Genomic DNA, 18,347 nt, shown 5'->3' with positions numbered 1-18,347 from the left:
AAATTTGCCAGTTTCTAAAAGGGAAAGGAGGGCAACCCTACTAAGTCTCTTCTTCTCTCAGAAATTATTGATGTGGTGTAGGAAAGACACTGTGGTTTAAGTATCGTAGCCAAGGTTTACTTGTCTCTTTTGAAAGTGTCATCGTGATTGCATCTGGGATTTTCTACCGTGCAAATAATTTACAGTTCGTGGAACTGCTGTAATAGCAATAGTTAAGGCAGACCTGACTCCCTCTTCAGCTAAGCCCAAAATACTTCCAGCCAAGCAAGAGATTGAGCTGTTGTCCTAACATTACATTTAGATGTAGCACCACTCCTATAAGAGAATGCCAAGTTCATTTACATTAATATAAATCAACATGTTCTTCCATTCGCTTATGGGAGACTATACAGTAGTATCTTATTAGAAGATAAGGCTGGCTGGTAATGGACTTGGTAATATTTAGAGATATGGCAATGAAATACAGTTTGGAAATTGCTGTTACCAGCCAAAGGAAAGGGAAGAAGCATTTAGTGAGCCTGGCACCCTGCTTGCTATACTACATACTTTCTGTGCCTTGAAGGGAATCAGTACTAAGAGCTTCCATAATCACTATGGGAATAGCCTTTGAAAACATAGTTTGCATGTGATCTCATTTACTTGATACAATATAATACTTGTTTAAGAGATCTTTAAGATATAACCCCATTTTAGATTTGAGTGGAGACACATGTTTAACAGGCAAAGTAAGTACACAATGTGTGAGTTTATTCTACTTTTCTAAAATGCTTTTCAAGAGAAAAACCACTAGAGTGAAACATAGTTGCTTTTCACTTGGCAGTATAACCTAACCAAAGTAAAATATTAGAAAAAGTAACTTTCCAAATAGCAAAAATAAGCCATTTGGATAGATGATTAAACTAAAAGATTGATAGTTAAATTCAATTCTTAGACCTGCAGTATTAAAGAGATTCTATGTGAACTGTCCACAATGTACCATTTTTTATAGTTTAAATTAGAACAAGGTGATGGGTAGTATTTTTCCATATTTTATCCTGCCTTAATAACCCTTACCTTGTAGTTAAAGCTGAAAACCAATTGAACCCACTCTTGGGGCTGTTTTGTTTGGGGGACCCTCAATTAAGAAAACCCTTACCTACTTTGAGATTATGACCTTGAAGAAAAAGGGGGGAGGGAGAAGAAGTTCTTCAATTTCAAATTCTTCCAGCCCATTATAATTAATTGGAAAGTGTAAGTCCGAAGAGTAGCAGTAATTTTATTTTTCCCAGGAAAGCAGATTATATCAGCATATCCAGGAAATCTAAGAAGATTAGGAACTGTGTAATGGAGTATGATGTGAGTTAGGGGATCAGATCTGGCTGAACATCATTTATATTTGTGTCCTTTATTTTGAAAGATTTCACTTAACACCAGAGATGGTATTTTTGAAGTTGCAGACTCAAACACATTTTGTTGATTATGTTATAAGTTATATAAAAGCCCCTCAGCTAAATTGACAATTATATTGCTATTTAAGCAGGTGAGTACATGCTGTAATTTTTGAAGAATAAGTTCTGAGTAGTTAACACTAATGCCATTTCAGACAAAATGCTCCCTTTTTTATCCCCTTACTCTATACTAGGTCTTGCCCTGTTGTTTTTGTAACCAGTCCTGAGACTTCAGAAAATGTGTAGCTCATAGAACGCTAGCTGTTCTGATTGATACCTGTCTGGGAGGGCTTACGAAATTTTATTTGAGTAATAATCCAGTAGTTCCTTCAAACATTAAGTTCACATGGCTGGCAATCCTGAGGAATCTGGATTAAGACTTGATAAAAATATTCCTTTTGGAGAACATCTGGAATGCATTTGGTACAACCTCACAATCTATTTGGCAGGGTTAATAATTATAGCTCCAAATCTAATCCTATCTTGTAATGGTGACTTGAAGTTATTAATACATAGTGGTTATCAATAGGTAGATAGTTGTGATGCCCCACCTTCTGAGGTTTTGTTTCCTTAAAAGAACTAAATCTAATGATGCCATCACAATCTATTGATCCTTCATTACTTCCTAAGCATAAAATTCATTGCAAAGAAGTTGAGGACTAAAAATGATGTATTAAAGTTATCTCTTACATTTTCTGAGAAATGAAATTATGTGCTCCTGTTTCCTTTTCTTTTTTTCATGCCAAGCTGTAGATTTTATTAAGGAAGTTCTAAAAATGGTTTCATTTAACCATATTGAAGAACTCCAAACTCACGGCCACACAGCAAGGCTTAGTTGTAAAGTTAAAGAGAATCAGTATTAAGGTTTTTTTCTTTTTTTTAAATTGCTTTGATGCTTTTTATCATCCTTAAAAGTAAAGATTTATGTTTGCAAAGTAGAGAAGAATGCTGGCCTCTTCTATTACCATCTGTGTTCTTAAAAAGATAAAGACATTTTAAGAGTTAGATTTTTTAAGACAAGACTAAACCTTCTTTTTACACTTTACATGTTTTAAATCCCTAACAGTTGGTCAGACTCTTGGTCTTGGGGTCATGAGTTTGAGCCCCACATTGGGTGTAGAGTTTACTTAAGTAAAAAGAAAAAGAAAAAGAAATGGTCTAAATCCCTCTTAGACCATTCTTCCAGCCTGTTATAACTTGGCAGCAACTCTGTAGTAAGAAAACTTCTTAGAACTGAGCTAGCAGATTGGACTTAAGTAGCAGTTACACTTTTTGCATTAATGTTAACTAGTATTTTAGGTGATATTTAATTCAAAATAGGTAACTGTGTTGTCTTTAAAATTCTGTGTCACGTCAAAAAAAGGAATAACCACTTAACTACTTCCCAGTATATGTAAATACCAGAGCTTACTGAATTGTGTGCTATTATTTGTTTATTTTTCCTATTATTATCTTTGATATTATTAGGTTGTACCACAAGAAATTGCCATTTTTAGGTCACAAATAGTCAAATATTAGCAGTTCATGGTTCAGGCTGCGACTTTTGTAGCATAAATAGACCACTGAACTTGTACAATTCGCTACCATTTGTGATTGAGTTGACTTCTTCCTTTAGCACTGGTCTTGACACTTCCTCTCGGTCTTTATTCCCCGTACTCACCAGCAGTGACTGCGGTCTGCTGTTCAGGGTGAGTTCATTGGAAGAACTATTTTTCACTTGTCTTGTACTTGCCCTGTGTCTCCCTAGGCTCCTGCACCCATTCATCCCTTCCCTATTCATTTGCCAGTAAGTGCTGTTTTAAAAATAGGACACAGATACTCTTACCCAGTAAAGGGCTGTGCTCTTTAAAGTTTGAAAAATACATAATTTCTTGATGTGGTGTAGAAGAAAAAACACTGACAGACCCAGAGAACGTTGATCTGCCTCCTACTGAAAGGCCTTAGAAAAAGTAATTTAACACCTGCGGGCAGTTTCTTTTTGTCAATAGTACATTCATTTACTATACCCATCTAAAAGCAGTTGGGATCAAATGAAATGGAGCTGTTAATTTCTTCTTTTTTTTAAATTTATTTTTAAATTGTATTTCAATTCTAGTGTGACTATGATACCTAGATATATATTTAGGAGAGATATCTTTTTAATCTCAACTTTTAATAGCTGCCAAAATGAAGGTTGGTGATCTCTGATGTCCATTAATTAGCACATGAGTATACAAACAAAAAGTAGTGGTGTGTCTTTACAAAGGAACACTAGTCAGCAATAATGGGGCTATATAAGTTGGGGATCCTAAATGCCTACTCCCACTGTCTTCAGGTTGTGTGATGTGAGTGTCATTTTAGATGTATGTTCTCCTGGGACTCTTCTTGTCTGGGGGCAGATGGTGATGAATCGTGCACCTGAGATTTTCACTTCCTTCCGTTAGAGAAAACTTGCTTAGAAAGATATAATAATTGAAAAAGTTATGGTCTTCATCTCCTAAGATTTCTTCTTTTCCTTGATAATTTTTCTTTAAAAAAATTTTTTTTAATTAATGTTTTTTATTTATTTTTGAGAGAGAGAGAGAGAGAGACAGAGTGTGAGCAGGGGGGAATGGCAGAGAGAGAGGGAGACACAAAATCTGAAGCAGGCTCCAGGCTCCGAGCTGACAGCACAGAGCCCGACGCAGGGCTCGAACTCACGAACCGTGAGATCATGACCTGAGCCGCAGTTGATGCTTAATCGACTGAGCCACCCAGGCGCCCCCTTTCCCTTGATAATTTTTCTTGATATTCTTGGAATGAGAAAAAAAAATTTTTTTAGGATGAAGTCTTGCCATTTGCAATGAAAAAAAATTTTTTCAGCTATTTGGTTTGTGATGAGAAAAAGGTAGCAAATTGCAAAATAATAAGGTGAATGCAGAAAAAATAATGTATACTAATATGCAGGTGTATCACTCAATTTTTTAAAAACCATCTTTAGTGAGATATCATTTGTATACAGTAAAATTCACCAGCTTTAAGTGTATAATTCCATGAGCGTTGACCAATGAATGTAGTCAGGCAATCACACCACAGTCGAGGAATGGGATGTTTTTGTCACTCCCGAGGAGTTCCCTCATACCCCTTTGCAGCCAGTCCTCTCTCCACTCCCTTTTATCGTGTTTTCCCCACACTTTTCCGAATGTATGGAGCATATTTACAATAGCATTTTGTGCATCCTTGTCTGCTGGTACTCTTATTTATGGTCTATTGCTATTGATTGACTTACCTCCTGGTTGGTGGGTCATATTTTCCCATTTCTTTGAATGGCTGGAATTTGTTATTGTATGCCAGATGTTGTAAATTTTACATTACCAGGGGCTGCACTTTGTTGTATTCCTTTAGGTAGTGTTGGACTTTGTTCTTGGAATTAGTTGGATCCTTTTGAGACTTGCTGTTAAGGTTTGTAAGGGTGGATCCACAGCAACTTTGAGTCTAGGGCTAATTTAGCTCCACGACTCGTGTGACTCTCCGGGCTTTCCATTTTGGAAGGTGACAATACACACTGTTGCCAATTCTGTATGAGCTCTGGGAACTGTTGAGTCTGCTGCTTTCTGCTGGCTTTTTCCCCAGCCCCTGGTGGTTTCTTCTCAAGCACAAGCAGATGACACTCAGCCAGAGGCTCAAGGGGACCCTTCTGTAGACCCCCACACTTCTCTATTTGTACACTTCTCCCTCCTTTCCTGTACGCTGCCCGGCAAATTCTAGCCACCTTAGCATCCCCAACTCTGATCGCTGGTGTCCCAACTGAGGAGACTAGGTTCCTGTCCCTGGACAGCAGCCTGGGACCTGCCTCTAGGCAGTCAGGGGGCAATCCAGAGGCTTCTGTACTGTTTTCCTTCTCCCCAGCAGCATAGTCCTGCACTGCCTGTGGCCTGGTGTTTGAAAACCATTGTATATGCATTTTGTTTTATGTGATTTGTCCAGTTTTCTGTTGTTAACGGCAGAAAGGTAAAACTGGTCCCGGGTATTTTACCAGGGCCAGAAGTAGAAGTCTCTTTTTCTAAATGTAGAGTTAAGCGTGTATTGGTATTTCTAGGGAAAAAACTTGGGCACAGGGCTCAGAGATTCTCAATATACTTAAATGTAACATACTTTAATGTCTGCTTTATTGTAGGACATATGTCATAACTTAAGTGATGTTCTTCAGTGTTCACAATAAGCGAGTCTAAGTTTGAGTGTTATTCTCTGGTTAACTTGAAATTATTTACACAAAGTATTAATTTTGGGTTATTTGTAGCAGACTTATCTAGGGTGGCTTTGCATCAGTGGATGGATATGTTAGCATTCTAAGCACGTTTGTTAACCATCTGTGTTTCTGATCAACTGATTAATTTATCTTTGGAGGTATATGACACTTGTACTTTAAAAAATACGAATTTTGGGGCGCCTGGGTGGCTCAGTCGGTTGAGCATCCGACTTTGGCTCGGGTCATGATCTCACGGTCCGTGAGTTCAAGCCCCGTGTCGGGCTCTGTGCTGACAGCTCAGAGCCTGGAGCCTGCTTCCGAGTCTGTGTCTCCCTCTCTCTCTGCCCCTCCCCTGCTCATGCTCTGTCTCTGTCAAAAATAAAAATAAACATTAAAAAAAAAAAATAAAAGGGGCACCTGGGTGGCTCAGTCGGTTGAGCGTCCGACTTCAGCTCAGGTCACGATCTCACGGTCCGTGAGTTCGAGCCCCGCGTCGGGCTCTGGGCTGATGGCCCAGAGCCTGGAGCCTGCTTCTGATTCTGTGTCTCCCTCTCTCTCTGCTCCTCCCCCGTTCATGCTCTGTCTCTCTCTGTCTCAAAAATAAATAAACGTTAAAAAAAAAAAAAGCTTAAAAGAAAAATTAAAAAATAATACGAATTTGTTGGCTCCCTAATATATGTGAGAAGATGACTGCAACCCTTTCTTATTTGTGAGTATTTGTGGTTGGGAAGACCCTTAAGCAGTGCTGAGCCCTTTGCGCGCTGATCTTTTGAATTTAGGCTTGCTCTCCATGATGTCTGTTCGTGGATGTCTGTTCATAGATTTATGTACCATAATGTCAAAACCCAGTTCAAATATTTAGTCAGTCAGTGGTTTGAGAAATGTTTGTTATAATCCATTCCTATGTAAGGAAGATGAACAGACTGGGATTAAAAATATGATTTTACATTATTACGGATATGCTATTGTTGTCTGATAGTAGTTTCAGGGAAATGGTAACATAAAACCAAACTCTTAGGAGGAAAGTTTGGGGCTCTAAATGGCTCCATCTCTGGTCTCGTGTGTAAAATTATTTGCAGCATAGTTCACTGGAATGAATATTGAAGTCGAGGGACCTAGATTCTCGTCTTGGCTGTGCCACCTGTTAACCTGTAACTGCAGGCCAGTCACCACCTTTGTGGGAGTCACCCAACCTGCAAAGTGAATAGTTAATATTGTATCTACTGTTAAGGGATAGAAGAATGTTAAATGAGATATATTGAAAATGTTTAATGATGCTAATGTGCCGTGAAAATATTAATTGTTAAACTTCATTTTGTACATTATTACAAAATCTGCTATCAACACCTACTGTGACAGAATACAAAGCAAGATTTGTTTGTATTTATATTTCATATAGTTTGTTATGTGAAAATATTTTATGTTAGGAGGGAGGAACCAAACATAGGACTGATTGATAGAATGGAGACAGAGGAGATTGCTCTCTTTTTCCCCACTCCTTTTTCTTAGTGTTATTGTTTTCCTCCTCTTGATTTTCCAGGCAAAGAATGTATACAGCAGTTAGCCGAAAACACCAGGTATTTCAGAAGACGTCTGAAAGAGATGGGCTTCATCATCTATGGAAATGAAGATTCTCCAGTGGTGCCTTTGATGCTCTACATGCCAGCCAAAATTGGGTATGTTTTATTGCAGATTACAGATGGGTCTCTAATTAGACTTAAGGTTTCTGTGCTGTTAGACTCAGGCTTATGTATTTTGTCAGGGAAAATTGTCTTGGCTTCATTATATTAACCTACCTTCATTTGCTAGAAATTCCGTAAATAGTGGATTCCAATTTATGAAATAATGTTAACTTGTTAGTCTTTCATTAAACAAATATTGAGTTCAGTGCCCTCTTCTAGGAGATTGGCATAGATCAGTGAACAAAACACAAAAATAAAATCCCTGTCCTTGTGGAGCTTAATGTTCTAATGGGGCAGAAGTCAGACAAACGTAATAAATAAGTTATGTAATTTGTTAGAAGATTTATATGTTATGGGGAAAAGTAGAGCAGGGCATAGGGGATGGGGAGAGTACCCTGTGGGTGGGCAGATGACAGTATTAACTTGGAATGGTCAGGGTGAGCCAGTGGAAAGGGAAGGTGACATGTGAGCTTGAAGGAGCTGAGTTAGCCACTTAGAGAAAGAAGTTCTCTGCAAATGCCATAGCACAAGAACACGCTTAGCCGATAGAGGGGTAGCAAGAAGGTGAGTGGAGCTGAAATGCAGTGCCCGGAGGGGAGTCGTGAGCCTTGAGGTCAGGGTGTGTTGTTGCAGATTATACCAGTTTCTTTGATTTGTGCAACTCGTGTGTAACGGAAAGCCTTGCTCTGGAACCGCTTCCAGTGTGTTTGACAAGTCCAGGTATATAACAAAACCAGAAGACATTTGAAAAGTAATTTAAAAAAAAAAAAAAAAAAGGAAGGAAGAAAGAAAAGTAGTATGAAGTGAGCAAATATAGTTACTTGCAAAGTAGGCAAAACTGCATCAGAGATTAGAAAGGAGTTATCTGGGGCGCCTGGGTGGCTCAGTCGGTTAAGCGTCCTACTTCAGCTCGGGTCACGATCTCACGGTCCATGAGTTCGAGCCCGGCGTGGGGCTCTGGGCTGATGGGTCAGAGCCTGGAGCCTGCTTCCAATTCTGTGTCTCCCTCTCTCTCTGCCCCTCCCTCGTTCATGCTTTGTCTCTCTCTGTCTCAAAAATAAATAAACGTTAAAAAAATTTTTTTTTAGAAAGGAGTTATCTACTTAGTATAGACTCAGGTTAAAAAAAAAGGCACATTTTTTCAGATTTGTGGGTTTTGACTGATCTTAAATATAAAACTGGATAAGGATCGTTTCTCAGGTTTAATTGAACTCATTAAAGAAGCAGATATTTTTATTCATCGTTGAATCCCCAGTGCCCACCATGATCCCTGTCATTCAGAGGGCACTCAGTAAATGTTTATTAAAGTGGATATAGGAGGGAAAATTAAAGCGGAGAAGTATGGTGATTGCAAAGATAATGAGGAGGAAATTGGGGAAAAGTGCCCACTGAGGGAAAAAAAGTTCAGTTTTCAACAGGAAGTCCTATGCACATTTGGCCTCATAGCCTTACAGGGATGGAGGAAATGAACCAAAGCAGAGGTGTAGATTTTCTCCCTCTTCTTTAAGTGGAATTATCATAAATAAACAAAGAGTTGTGTGGTCTGAAGGACTTAGTCTAGAACTGTTTCTTTCTTTCCTTTTTTGAAAATGTTTATTTTGCGAGGGGGTGTTGCAGAGAGAGGGGGAGACAGAGAATCCCAAGCAGGCTCTGAGCCACCAGCACAGAGCCCCATGCAGGGCTCAAACCCATGCACTGTGAGATCATGACCTGAGCCGAAATCAAGAGTCGGACGCTTAACCATCCGAGCCACCCAGGTGCCCCAGAACTGTTCTTTTAGAGAGGACTATGTCTGACCTATTCTACACAAGGGAAACCTGACTGTGCAAAATGATTAAGATTTAGAAAGGGTGAATAAAGCACTAGACCGTTTGGGAGGGTGACTGAAGATGCAGGGTGCTTGGGGTCAAAAGAAGTACTAGAGGAAGTGGAGAGAGGGTGGCACTTACATAATTGGTTACTCATGTAACTAACGTGTGGAGGATTTTTTATTGTCAAATGCTTTAAAGAGCTAAGGGAATAGTCAAGAAGGAATAAGGTAGGTCAGCAAGAGGGAAAGACAAGAAACAACATAATTAGCAAATAAGAACTTACATGAAAGTTAGAATTCTGTTATTTAGACAAGATATAGATGTGGAGTGAGGCCACGTGCCATCACTTTGGTTTAGGGTGGAGAGTTAAATAAATTTTGTGTAGTCTAGGAAATCAGCTGAAGCCTGGGGATGAGTTTGCCTCACAGACACCAAAGGAAATCCTAAATTCCAAATCAGAAATACCTGGTCTTTGGGGCACCTGGCTAGCTCAGTCTGAAGAGTTGTACGACTCTTGATCTCAGGTGAGTTTGAGCCCCACGTTGGGTAGAGATTACTTAAATAGATAAATAAACTTAAAAAAAAAAAAAAAGAAAAGAAAAGAAATACCTGATCTGGAGGGCTAACACTAATCGGCCATTCTGCCAGCAGAAAGATGTCCATGTTACAGCAGATCTTCTGCATCCGTAATCTTAAGAATTCTTTAAATTTACTGCCAATTCTAATATTTCAAGGACAAGGTTTTTTTAAAATTTTTAGTTTTTTATAAATGTTTATTTATTTTTGGGAGCGGGGTGGGCAGAGACAGAAGGAGACACAGAATCCGACACGGACTCCAGGCTCTGAGCTGTCCACACAGAGCCCAGAGCTTGCCTCGGATTCTGTGTCTCCCTCTCTCTCTGCCCCTCTCCTGCTCTTGCTCTGTCTCTTTCTCTCTCTCAAAAATAAATAAAATATTAAAAAAAATAAACTCAAGTTCATTTTGAAGCCTCTGAACCACTCTTATGTGTCAGGGACACTTTAAGGCTATAACCGCAAATCACTTTAGTCAAGCCCTATTAAAAATTGGTCTGTGACAACCAAATTTATCTTTGTGAAGGAAACCATTTGGGAGAAGACCACTTTAGGACTGAATTAAAGAAGTCTGGCAATTTTAACTTGAAAAGAAGTTAGAGGAAATTTCTAATAGAAGTCTCCAATGCCTGTGTCACCTGAGTTTAAATCATTCAGGACCAAAGACCTTTGGACTGTAGTTTATTATTCTTCCTGATTCTTACCCTGCTTTCCCCTTGCAGCGCCTTTGGACGGGAGATGCTGAAGCGGAATGTCGGGGTAGTTGTGGTGGGATTTCCTGCTACTCCGATTATTGAGTCCAGAGCCAGGTTTTGCCTGTCAGCAGCTCATACCAAAGAAATACTTGATACTGTAAGTAGACACTTTGACCTTGATATAAACATGCCTACACTAAGCACACCTAGATATCAGATGAAATGAATCATCTATTGATCTTGAAGTTCTTTGAGCACCTGAGGTATTGACTGGTAAAATGGAGGAGGGAGTATACAGTGCTGCTTCAAACACTGCAATTTACAAAATAAATCGCAAGGCCATTAGCAACACCCACTAGACCCATCAGAGCTCTGGGAATTTCTCACTTTATCTTGTTCTATTCTGTCCCTTATTATGGCCACTATAACTGTGTAATTGTCCTTGCGCTATTTCTACTGCAAGCCTTTTTTTTTTTTTCTTTAACTTTATTTATATTTTTAATCACATTCTAACACTGGGAAATTAGATTCAGTGTATTATTGATACTGTATCTTTTTCTTTATTTTGATGTGCCTTTCAAATTTTGTCCAATAGATTTTCCAATTTTTCAAAAATCTTACTGGTGAGTTTCTTCATTATTTCTTTTTTAACCCACTGATACCAACTTTTCTTCTATTCTCTTTTATTTGGGTGTTTAAAAGTTTGATGTGCCTTTAACAAAAGATCTGTGTCATTACAAGCAATGGCTACAGCAATACACTGTCTTCTAACAACAGCTTTGACTCCCAAAGTCTATACACATTCATGAAAGAATTTAGATGTAGCCAAGATATTGAAGTAGATTTATGTTGCCAATAAATATGTTTGCCAGTTGAGAATTCTCACCCTTTCTGTAAGATCCACTTAAGGAATTGTTTGATTTTGCCTCCCGTTTAGTTTTTCTTGAAGCATAAAGTGCATTTTTTGAAACCAAAGGTTTCTTGAAGTTGTTTTGTCCTAGGATATTTTATGGAGGTAAACATGAGCCTTATGAGGTACAAATGCATTTTGTGTGTAATGAGTCGTGTGACATGATTACATAGAAATGCCATAAAATTCACACACAGAAAAACCAAAACCAACCTCTAGAGCTAATAAACATAGCTAGCAGAGTTGCAGAGTAAACAATCAGCACAAAGTTAGGACGTTTCCCTATACCAGCAGTGAAGAAACAAAAACGAAATTAAGAAAATTTCATTTATGCTAGCATTCAAAACAATAAAATACCCAGGAATAAATTTAACCAATGATATGAAAAACTTGTATACTGAAAACTCTAAAATGTGTAGATCTAATGCAGTCCCTGTCAAAATTCCAGTGGCTTTTTTTTTTTAGCAGAAATGGAAAAGCTGATCCTCAAGTTCATAAGGAACCCTAAGAGGCCCCCGATAGCCAAAACAGTATGGAAATGGAAAATCTAAGTTGGAGGAGTCAAACTCCCCAGTTTTGAAACTTACTACAAAGTAATTAAATCAGTGGGGTGCTAGCTTAAGGATAGACATATAGACCAATGGTGGTGAGAGTCCATAAGTACACCCATGCACCTATGGCCAATTGATTTTTCCACAGGAGAGCTCAGACTAGTTAATGGGGAAAGAATGTTCTCTTCAGCAAGTGGTACTGGACAACTGAATAACTATATGCAAAAGAATGAAGTTGGCCCCTACAACATGGATTAACCTTGAAAACATTATGCCAAGTAAAAGAAGCCAGGCACAAAAGACCACATTATATGAAATGTACAGAACAGGCAAATCCATAGGGTCAGAAAATAGATTAGTGGTTTTCAGGGCCTGGGAGGAGGCAGGGATGAGGATGAGAGTGTGGGGTTTCTTTTTTGAGGTGATAATGCTTTAAGATTACATGGTGATGAAAGTTGTACACCTCTGTGAATATACTAAGAAACACTGAATTGTACACTTTACAATTTGGGGTGCCTCCGTGACTCAGTAGGTTGAGCTCTTGATTTCAGCTCAGGTCATGATTCCAGGGTCATGGAATCAAGCCCTGCTTTGGGCTCCATGCTGAGCGTGGAGCCTGCTTAAGATTCTTCCACCCCCCACCCCCCGCCCCCCACCCCCCCTGCCAAATCTCCCTCCCTCTCTCCCTGTCTCCCTGCCCCTCCCCCACTCGCACACTCTCTTGCTGTCTCAAAAATAAGGATTAATCAATTAAAAATAAAAGGTGACTTATGGCATATGAATTGTATCTCAATAAAACTGTTACTTTTAAAAATGAGAAGGGCAAGTTTATCGATCATCTCTGGGGTACAGCTGTCCTAGAATATTCTCTTATTCAAGGACCAAACTCAATTCTGATTTACTCATCTTTTTTCCTAAGAACCCATCTCACCCTGTCCAGAGGTTGAGTGTAGATTATTTAACAGATGGTGGAACTTGTAGCAGTTTCTTATTTCTAATCTAACCAGGTAACCTATATAATGGCAAACTAACAGTTTCTAGTTACAGTTTTATCTTTAATAAATAAATAAAACCAATTTATCTGAAATATTTGGTGTGGGATCAGAGGAAATCATGTAATCTAGATCCCTTTGGGATACTGTGGGTTTTTTTTTTTTTCTGTCTATTCATTTTCTTTTTTACATTAATAAAAAAAATCGGGTCTTTCTGAAGTAAGAGGTCATAAATGTCCTTTCCTTTATGATCTTCCATAAGTCATGAGTTGTTTTAAATTAATAAATCCTGTATCAGAGGTCAGGGGGATAAATGGTCAATGGGTTCTTCCAGCTGAAGTCACTCTCAATTTATTTACATATGGAACTTTCGGTTAAACATTTTCTTGAAGATACCACTGTTCTGATAGCATTCTGAAGTGCAGCTCTTAATTTGCTTTCTATATTTTCCACATTTGCAGTGAAAAATTTTTTTTTCTTCTACATAAATTAAGGAATACTATTTACCGGTGGGGTTTTTTTCTCTCTACAAACACTGAGTTTTAAAAGTTAAATTTAAGAACAGGCAAATGTGTCTTTTACTAATAATCAGTTGATTCCCTTTTATGAAGTAGAAGGTATACATTTTCATATGAAATTATAACCGTAAGAGTGAACAGAAGATGTGTATGACGTGATGGAAATTTAGAGAGTCACCCTGGGCTACTACTGCCCACCTTTTCCATTTCTTAGTCTAATTAGGGTGTCCTAGACAGAGCCCTGTCTCCGAAGCTGGGGCCCTTCGCCCCAGGTTTGTTACTGGATCCACGGGGTAACATCCACAGGCGCTTGGGGAATGAATAATAGGGCCGGAGAGCTGCCATGCAAACTGCGTTCTGTGACCTGCGTGAGGCACTCTTAGTAAAAAGCCTTAGAACCTAGGATTACAAATTTTTGCTGTCTTTGGATTTCTTTGGGAAGTATCTGGGCTTAGAGTTTCTCTGTCCTTCTGTTAGATTTTTTCTGAGAAATTGTGAACACATATCGCTTTCTTATATTGGATCCTCTATTCTGACTCTCTGGGCTGCTTTTTGGAAAGATTAAGTCTGTGAACTGACTGTGATTCGTGCACTTTGCTGTATACATGTTATACTTCAACCGAGAGTTCATTTTTTAAAAAACATACACGTATAAAAAAATAACAATTACCTCTACCAGATAGGACTGGTGTAGCAATCAGGAAGAGATTTTTTGGGGTGCCTAGGTGGCTCAGCCCGTTAATCATCCAACTTTTGATTTTGGCTCAGGTCATGATCTCACTGTTGTGAGATTGAGCCCTGCATCAGGCTCTGCGCTGACAGTGCAAAGCCTGCTGGGGATTTTCTCTCCTCTCTGCCCCTCCCCCGCTCACACATGCACTCTCAAAAAAAAAAAAAAAAAAGGGTGGGGTGGCAGGGAGAGACTTTTCATTTCATAACTTATCTTAGCATTTGAATTTCTTTGAAAAACAAAAGAGCAAGTTTTACAAGAAAGAAAGTTATACTGAGCTAATTAGTTTTGATGGGAAGACAAGATGATCTCTCAAGATTAGGATTTTGGAGTTCAGACTCATAACTGAGTTTAAATCCTGGTTCTGTCTGTTCTTGCTCCCTGACTTACACCTTGTCCGTTACCTACCCAGAGTCTCCTAACAGCTTCCCCTTTTTCTTTCTTTCTTTCTTTCTTTTTAATTTTTTTTTATGTTTGTTTATTTTTGAGAGAGAGACAGAGTTGGAGCAGGGGAGGGGCAGAGGGAGAGAGAGAATCCAAAGCAGCCTCCAGGCTCTGAGCTGTCAGCACAGAACCCAACACGGGGCTCAAACTCACAAACGGTGAGATCATGACCTGAGCCTAAGTCTGATGCTTAACCGGCTGAGCCACCCAGGCGCCCCAGCTTCCTCTTTTTCTTACCAAGTCTGATCAGCAGTCCACCTTGGGTGCTCTCTTCATCTTGCATGTAGAAGGCATCTCAACACAGACCTCTCATCGGTTTTCTTATATTTTAATAATAGAAACAACAAGTACTGGAATACGAAAGGAGAGAGGATAGTCGTAGCCAGGCTGACAAGTTCAGGGTGCATATTCCTTTTTCTACCAAGCATAATGTCCTTTGATGAATTATACCCTTTATCCTGCATAATTGCTATTCACAACCCATTATTCATGACCAGCCTGACATTCTTGCTCAAAAAGCAGCTCTTTCCACAGCTGTCCTATAGTCTGATCAGAGTAAATGCACTAGACACGAATGGTCTCATAAAGGATAATCTTGCCATGACTGTTTTTAGAAAAATAAAGCACCAGGCATGCCTGCATCCTGCTGGCTCTGACTAACCTCTACTCTTACATATTTTAGGCTTTAAAAGAGATAGATGAAGTTGGGGACCTATTGCAACTGAAGTATTCCCGTCATCGGTTGGTACCTCTACTGGACAGGCCCTTTGACGAGACTACATATGAAGAAACAGAAGACTGAGCCTTTTTGGTGCTCCCTTGGAGGAACTCTTCCTACCAGGACAGTGTGTGGCTTTTCTGAGCCAGTTCCAGGAACCATACTTCTGTGGCCATCTCACGTGAAAGACATTTCCTCAACTACTGACGGTGGCCACCTCACTCTAAATGGCATTTTGTAAATAGTAAAAAACTGCTTCACATTCTTCCTTTGCTACATTTCACCTTTCAAAAAAGAGGTGACCCACTCTACTTTTTTGTCCATTAAAAATGTTTTATTTTATAACTCTTCTCCTTGTGAAATCACGCTGACCCTAGCCTGTCCCTGGCTAACCACACAGGCCGTTACCCTCTCCCCGCCCGCCTGCAGACTTGGCCCTACAAAAGCTCCTGCTGTCCCCCGCACTACAGCCTAGAGACTCACCCGGCCCTCCTTCCCAGGGAGCAAGTGCCTTCCGCTTACTTCCCATCCAGGTCTCAGAGGCCACCAACCTCAGAATCCTTATTTAACCTGTCAAGGATTTGACCAAAGTGTTCCTTTCATCTCAAGTTTAGCCGTTTAAGAAAAACCTAAACACTAACATTGCTAAAACCGCCCCTCATTATGTATCTCCCTCTGGCCAGCAGCCTCCCAAGGCTTGGTCTTGTTCCGTTTTGTTCTGGTTACCAGATGATTTCTTCCTTCACCATCAAATGTTTCTTTGTAATGGTCACCGTCTGAGGGCTATGTCCACTTTCTTGGGTTTTTCCCCAAGCTCTAAACTAACACTCCCACTTGCTATTTAAAACACTTAAATTGTTCAGAAAGTACCCACATCCCACCCTGGTCAGACCTGTTGTGGTGGAGCTGACTCACACCTCGCTGTGTGTTCTGTGTCTACAGCTGTTTGGCAGAGGGACCTGCCATCCTGCAGGGGTCAGAGGGCCGGGGCAGTGTGGAGAGAACGGATTACTCCCGGTGGAACATCTGTGGTTGATTCATACTGTTTACTTTTCTGCCTGGGTCTGGGTCCAGATTAGGATTTAAACTGATAAAGGAAAATGTTGGTAAATCCTCTACTCAGAAATCATTTGTCATGTTCCTCTTTAAGGATTAAAGTTATTAACTTACCCTTTTTAGAAGCTGACCCATTTAAATATTACTCTTCTGACTGCTAGTTCTCTTTTGTTATTCTTGATGTCCTAAGACAATTCTAATCTGGCATCTGGAGGTTAGGGTCTCTCTCTTTTTTCCTTTTTTTTTTTTTTTTTTCCTCTTGAGCAATCCTGAACACCTGTATCTCTTTGCTAAACTGGGATCCTCTATTTCGACTCTTTGCAGGTAAGGGGACTTCATTCAGAGAGCTTTATACTGCCTGACCAAAGAACAAATCTGAAAACCACCGTGTTAAAGCTCTTACTTTTTTCTGTTGACCAAAGCTTAAGTGAAGAGGACTTTTGACTTTATTATATCCAAAATGAGCTTGTCTTTTAGTAGCCATCAAGTAATTATGGGGGAAGGATCGGGAACAGAATGGAAGAATACTGTGTGAAAGTAGTTTTGCACGTCTCTGTTTTTGAAATCACTCCTTGAACTGGTAAAAATACTCAGTCCAAATTCTCCTGGGTATCTTGTCATCAGCTGTGGTGTTTGTGCAGATATACGTAGGGGAGGACAGAAGCAATATGATTGTTGGGGAAGTTTTGTTTTCACGTCTTACGTTACCTTTGGTCACTCTCAACATCTTGAGAGCCTTCAGCCTTTGAAATACTCCAAGGTTTTGTTTTACTTTTTTAAACAATAGAAAAGGGTGAATGAAAGAAGCAAGTAGAAATGCAGGGACTATATTTAGCATGTGTAAATGGAAATAAAGAGATTGTGTCAACTAAGTAACTAGTCCTGTAAAAATACATTGCTAACCTTTCCCCTACATCTAGTTCCTCACCACAGAACCCCACTAGAGCACCAGAGTTTGCACTGTAGTTACTATCAAATGTTGTAGGGTTTGCAAAAGTCACCAACTTTAAGCAATGAACTTACCTGCTACTCTTTTTACTTTGGCTTGCATGAAGTCACTGCAATTTAAAATGTCAGTATGGGCATTTAAATATATATATATATCTATATAGATATATAGATATATCTACATATATAGATACACACACACACACACACATCACTTTGCTGGTGCAAAGTTATGTCAGGATAAATGTAGTTAAGTTACAAGTTTATTTTTGAAGAGACAAAGCTGTGAGGCAAAGCAGGATATCTGCTTTCTAGAGAACAAAATGTTACACACGCTGGTTGTCTCTTCTTGGAAACTGTAATACAAATCTAGGGTCCAGTCATATCACAAGTATCATTATTTAACCAAGCATCTGGGGAAATACAGGTGTATATATAAATACAGTCATTGGGAATGAGTAGACATAGGTATTGTTTGATGCATGGTTTAACACAGTCTGATTCACAAATCTGATGGGATGCAGACAGGTAGCAGCTAACTATTACTGCCAAAGCTGAGAATCGGAGTCAATCAGTAGAGATGGGGCTAAGCATACCACTTTTTCTCATCCCTCTTTCTATTTAGCATTGCCTTTATCCATTTCAGGTTTATAAGACCTTTTTTTTTGCAGATCACATCAGAAGCCAGGAAATTTATACCTAGGAGACATCACAATCACAAAGAATGGATCAAGAGGCAGTGGCAGATTCTCCTCCTGCCTTTATTTTAAAAGCTTTACCCCAGAATATGGCATACGCTCTACAGCAAGTAAATATGCAAAGAGTATTTTCAGGACTGGGGTCTTTGGAGCACTTCAACTTTTTGCTTTGCTCTAGAAAATTTCTTCCCTTTAAAAATCACCCTAGGAGCACCTGGGTGGCTCAGTTGGTTAAGTGTCCTACTCTTGATTTCAGCTCAGGTCATGATCTCATGATTTGTGAGTTCAAGCCCTGAGTTAGGCTCGAGCTGACAACACAGAGCCTGTTTGGGATTCTCTCTCTCTCTCTCTGTCCCTCCCCCACTCACATGCATACTCCTCATACTC

General features: G+C 39.5%; 1 protein-coding gene across 1 annotated transcript in view; it reads left to right on the top strand.

The window, feature by feature from the left end:
- Positions 1-15,603, top strand: part of SPTLC2 (serine palmitoyltransferase long chain base subunit 2) — a 102,546-nt gene extending 86,943 nt beyond the window's left edge. Inside the window, exons 10-12 of the mRNA XM_078447958.2 lie at positions 7,175-7,310; positions 10,423-10,552; positions 15,223-15,603. Of these exons, the coding sequence (XP_078304084.1) occupies positions 7,175-7,310; positions 10,423-10,552; positions 15,223-15,342 (386 nt within the window). The 3' untranslated portion in view covers positions 15,343-15,603. The remainder of the gene's footprint in view (positions 1-7,174; positions 7,311-10,422; positions 10,553-15,222) is intronic.
- Positions 15,604-18,347: the final 2,744 nt, after the last annotated feature.

The sequence above is a fragment of the Panthera onca genome, chromosome B3, assembly GCF_046562875.1.
Source record: "Panthera onca isolate mPanOnc1 chromosome B3, mPanOnc1 haplotype 2, whole genome shotgun sequence".
Lineage (NCBI taxonomy): Eukaryota > Metazoa > Chordata > Mammalia > Carnivora > Felidae > Panthera > Panthera onca.
This window is presented reverse-complemented; position numbering and strand designations above follow the sequence as displayed.